The 5485-nt window shown below is 52.0% G+C and overlaps 1 protein-coding gene across 1 annotated transcript in view; it reads left to right on the forward strand.

Annotated features, from left to right (window-relative positions):
* The first annotated feature begins 300 nt into the window (after positions 1–300).
* LOC119270368 (sugar transport protein MST3-like) overlaps positions 301–5485 on the forward strand; it is a 24066-nt gene continuing 18881 nt past the window's right edge. Inside the window, exon 1 of the mRNA XM_037552373.1 lies at positions 301–756. Within this exon, the coding sequence (XP_037408270.1) occupies positions 301–756 (456 nt within the window). The remainder of the gene's footprint in view (positions 757–5485) is intronic.

Here is a 5485-nt window from a genome sequence, read left to right on the forward strand (position 1 = left end):
CAAATCAGTGGTGCATTCCTTGGTGGGTGTACTGACTACATACTCCTGACAATTTGTTTGGCAACTATTGGAAAGAGAAACACGCATATAAACGAAGACTAATATCCATTTTTGACCAACCCACCACCTATTTGTGACTACATCCATTTTTTCTGACTTCGTCTGTGGAATAAGCAGAGTGAGCTGAGGCTCCGCTCCTCGGTGGCCCGACGGAAGCCCGGCATTATATATTCAACATTGGAAAGCTTGTATTAGTCAGTAACTTAGTATTCGTCCATCCATAGCTCTGATCAGTCGGCTATGGCCGGCGGCGCCATCGTGGACACGGCCGGCGGAAAGCAATACCCTGGCAAGCTCACCCTGTACGTCGTCTTCACCTGCGTCGTCGCCTCCACCGGCGGCCTCATCTTCGGGTACGACATCGGCATCTCAGGCGGGGTGACGTCCATGGACCCCTTTCTCTTGAAGTTTTTCCCGGAGGTGTACCGGCAGAAGCAGGCGGCCAGCAAGAGCAACCAGTACTGCCAGTACGACAACCAGCTGCTCCAGGCCTTCACATCCTCACTCTACCTCGCCGCCCTCGTCGCCTCCTTCTTCGCGTCCGCTGTCACCCGCATCCTTGGCCGCAAGTGGTCTATGTTAGCCGGCGGCTTCACCTTCCTCGTGGGAGCCGCCCTGAATGGCGCTGCCCAGAACGTTGCGATGCTCATCGTTGGACGCATGCTGCTTGGCGTCGGCATCGGGTTCGCCAATCAGGTACACGACTGTTCACTACGTTGATTCTTCTGCATGATGCCATGACATGAGATGTGTGTGCATCCGCAAATTGAAAACAGGCTGATTCACTTACCTATTTCAATTTTATATATGTCACCCTCAAGTTAACATCACAATCCCATATGCAAATATAAGTCACCATCAAGGTCACATCACAATGCCGCCGTATGCAAATATATGTCGCCAAAGTCCAAGCAAGAAATTTCCACGAAGTTTGACTGCTTTGTTGTTTTGTTTGCATCACTAGGCTGTGCCCTTGATTATTATTGATTAACCAGATGATGTCCTGCGGCAAGCCCCACTTTACTTTTCCACTTTGATCCCTCCCCACCCCACCCCAAAATTGGCGGCTGCTGCAGGAACCGCAAACAATTCAAGCTAATGGAAAAGACAAATGCAACAGAGTTCTCTGTTTATATTTTAATAAAATAATACTACAAAGCATGTACTCTGACAAAATTATATATTGAAAGAGAAAGTCATTCAAACAGAACTTAACAAGGGTGTCATCTTTAACAAAAATGTGAAGCGTAAAGATGTTGACCATATCTTTACCTGATGTTAAAGGACGGAGACTTTCATGGTTCTTCATACGTTTTTCTTAGTTTTCCATGTGGAATTGGCCATCTAGGCCGAGTTGGGCTTGCTTCATGCAGTTTTCGGTAGACTAGCAAAAAAATTGCTTCCGTGGGGATTCAAATTGGCAACATCTTCCTTATGACCACAAGGATGGAGCCAACCAAGCTAACCTTCTCTTGTTGTGTAAGATGTTCGCTATACAGATTATATAGTCCCACCTCCATCGTCTTCATTACCTTTCAACAATTTATATACGTTCAAAAGTTGTGTGGGGAATCATGAAGCTGTTTCGGGAATTAACTTGCCTTGAGACCTAAAGAGAGGCCAAGCGGGAGACATGATTTGTGAGCTCCTCCTCTAGGGAGAGAGAAGAGAGTGCCATGGTAGGAAGGAATTGGAGAAGAAGAAGGGAAGCCGAAGGGAGGGCAGAAAACGGGGAGGCAGCCGTGGGCCGGTGATGCAGCAGGAGAAGAGGGAAAGGGGTCGAAGTGCAGGCAGCCGAGCTCTATGCTTGGTGCCATGACTGTGGCTCAGTCAAGCTCGGGGGAGAAGAAGGCGGGGGGACAGGGTCGGCGTCCATGGCGGGCAGAGGAGACCCGCGGAGAAGGGGTCGAGGCAGAGAGAAGGGTGTGGCGGGTCTGCGACGAACACCTGCTGCCGGTGGGTCACTGAGCCGTCAGATGACGGTGAAGGGTTTGTGCGGGTGTCCTCATGTGATTGTGAGAGGCGGAGGGGGCTATATCGCGGGCAGACGCGTTGCGCAAGAAGGAAAGGAAGAAGCACGAGTGATCACCTACGTCGTCGCCTCATCCTATGTTTTTTTAGACAAGCCTCATCCCTGGATAAGGCTAAGGGGGCTGGCCATATCCACGGCATTGTCCCCCACCTAGCTGGAGGGGGTGGGGTCTCCCTTCTGCAATACGCGGACGACACCGTAATAATGGTAGAAGGTTCAAATCAGGACGTGGCTAACCTGAAGTTCCTCCTCCTTTGCTTCCAGCAGCTGTCGGGCCTTACGATCAACTTCGACAAGAGCGAGGTGATGGTCCTTGGCTACCCTCAGCCGGAGGCCCAATCTATTGCTGATCGCTTGAACTGTAGGCTGGGGTCCTTCCCCACGACCTACCTGGGGATCCCCATTAGTGACTCGCGCCTCACCGTGGCGGACCTCCGTCCTACGGTGACCCGTATGCAACACCGTGTCGAACCTTGGAAAGGGCGTTGGCTATCAAAGGCCGCTCGGGTGATCCTCATCAAGTCCTCACTCGCCAGCCTCCTTTGGTTCCTCATGAGCTTTTACAGCCTCCATGAAACGCTGCACACGGAAATAGCCAAATACCAATCCAGGTTCTATTGGGCTGGCGACGATGACAGGCAGAAGTACCACATGGTGAGTTGGCCGGACATCTGTAAACCAAAAGACCAGGGGGGTCTTGGGATTCTGTCCTCCTGCCGCATGAACATCGCCCTCCTGACCCGGTGGCTGTGGCGCATCGCCAATGGGGACGGAGGCCTGTGGCTCACCATCATCCGCAGCAAATATCTTCGTGGTCAGCCCCTAGCTTTCTGTCAACGGTCGGGTGGATCCCAGTTCTGGCAGGCCGTCGTGCAGTTGCTCCCCGTGCTTCGTATCGGCACGTCCATCTCGGTTGGAACTGGGTCCGCGACCCTGTTCTGGTTCGATCGGTGGCTCGGTGACGCCCCTCTGGCCGCCCGCTTTCCTGCTCTCTTCGCCATTGCTGTTGACCCTTGGGTCTCCGTTGAGACGGCCCTTATTGACTTAGGGCGCCTCGCATTCCGTCGCCCTTTCGGGCCCCTTGAAGTGGCCGCCTGGGATTCTCTACTCCAGGACATCGCCCTTCTCCCGATGCGCGTTACTGACGCCCCGGACGCCATCTCGTGGCGCCTAGAGGCCTCCGGTCGTTTCTCTACGAGATCCCTCTATGCGGCCATCGCGCCTTCTCTCGCCCCCGAGCCCTTTGGGCCCATTTGGGACATCCGGTTGCCTCTGAAGATTCGGATCTTCCTTTGGCAGTGGATTCGTGGCCGCCTCCCCTCGGGTGTCGAAGTCCTCAAGCGCAACGGACCCGGAGATGGGCTCTGCCCTCTGTGCGGCACCGCGGAGGATGCTAACCACATCTTCTTCATGTGCCATGCGGCACAGTTTCTCTGGTCCTGCTTCCGCGAGACGGTTGGTGGACAATGGTGCAACTCCAACTTCCCCGACCTCCTTGCGGAAATCCACAACTCCCCTCCCCGCCACCGCCACATTCGTTGGCTCTGCGTTGGAGTTCTCGCATGGATGCTTTGGACCGTTCGCAATAAGCTCGTCATCCAGAAAATCCCTCTTCGTCGCGCTATTGACGCCATTTTTAAAATGTGTGGGTACTTGCAGCTTTGGCGGCCGCTTAGCCGCCCTCAGGACCGGGACGTCATCAACACCCTCCTCGCCGACCTTCGATCGCTCGCCTTCCGCCTGGCGCCTCCGCTTCCGCCGCCACCGCCGGAGCCCGACTAGATGATGTCGTTCTTTTTGTGTTTGGGCTTGTTGAGTTGTGCCCTCAGCATGAACCCTTTATTTGTGTGTGGTCCTGCTTTGTGCCTCTGTTGGGTGTAGGACTGTGTGTGAGTGTGTGAACCTTTGTACTGTTGGCTTGGGCAAGTGCTTTTTATATAAAGCGGGGCGAAAGCCTTTTTCGGTACGTAAACGACGTGTAATAGCCTCGTATTAGTACGAGGGGAAGGGACCTGGCTAGCCCTCTGTGTCGTCCAAATGGGTCTTTGGCCTTGATGGGAAGGAGGAGGTTGAAAGGGAAAAAAAGGACGATGATAACTGTCATACGTGTGGTCGTTAAGGGGTCTGTCCACACATTTTATGTGGTGTTTAAGAGGACCAGTTCACACACCTACGTGTGGACAAAACAACTAGTGCCCACATCCTTTGTTTTTTTCTTGCGGTCCCTCTCACATGCCTATGTGTGGGAAAAATGCATAACGCCCACATGACCTCTCTCAGCCACCTACCTCACGGCCCCGCGCGTCCCGCGTAACAGTCACCACGCGTCCCTGCAGTTGCCATGGTCCGGACCCTCTTCAATGTCCGTTTAACTGCAGTTGCCATGTCGCTGAACTACAGTTGCCATGTCGGACAACTACAGTTGTCATGGTTGCTCAACTGCAGTTGTCATCTCAGGCCAAGTGACAGATGCCATTTTGGACAACTACAACCATTGCCATGTATGGTCTGGTTTACTATAGTTGCCATGATTTGAAAAACTTTAGAGATTGCCACCTACTAACACTAAGTAGTTGCCATGTATGGTCTGGTTTACTACAGTTGTCATGATTTGAAAACCTTAGGAGTTGCCACCTACTAACACTAGGCAGTTGCCGTGTAGCGCTACAAAGAGACATGGCAAAACAACATGTTCGGGTAAAAGAGAGTTACAATCTGCTTACAAGCACACTTGGGCAGTTGCCGTGTACCCTACAAAACACATGACAACTGATATGTTTGGATAAAAAAAGAGAGAGTTGCCATCTGCTTAGAAGCACACTAGGGGCAGTTGCCATGTACACTACAAAACGCATGGCAATTGACAGCTTGGGTGTGGGAGAGAAGACGGGCGTGTGAACGAGATGGCAAATGCCCACACACTAGCCCTTGTGCGTGAGTGAAAACTGATGTGTGGGCGAACTACTAAACACCCACACACCGACCCCTCCGTATGGTGAAACGAACGTGTGGGCGAGCGGGTGAATGCCCACATAGCAACCCAGTCCTACGTGACACCACAAACATGCCAAGTTCATGCACGTACAAACGGACGCGGATCCACGCGTGTGGGCGAGATGCAAACGTCCACAAGTGTGAGCGTTAGTGTTTCCGAAAAAGAAGACGTGCTGTGCTACGGTAGTTTTGATGAGCTGGGTGTTCCCGTATCATACTAGATTGATGAGCCTTTTTTAACACGATGAGCCTTTTTTTGGCTCATGAAAAAATGGAAAAGAAGAGTTAAACCGGCATAAGCTTTTGAGCTGTAATATGAAAGCTTTTCAGCTGCAATATTACTTAGGAAAAGAACACGTGCAGTGCTACAGTAGTTTTGTTTGTTTGTTTATATATATA

This window comes from Triticum dicoccoides, chromosome 3A, assembly GCF_002162155.2.
Source record: "Triticum dicoccoides isolate Atlit2015 ecotype Zavitan chromosome 3A, WEW_v2.0, whole genome shotgun sequence".
Taxonomy (NCBI): Eukaryota; Viridiplantae; Streptophyta; class Magnoliopsida; order Poales; family Poaceae; genus Triticum; species Triticum dicoccoides.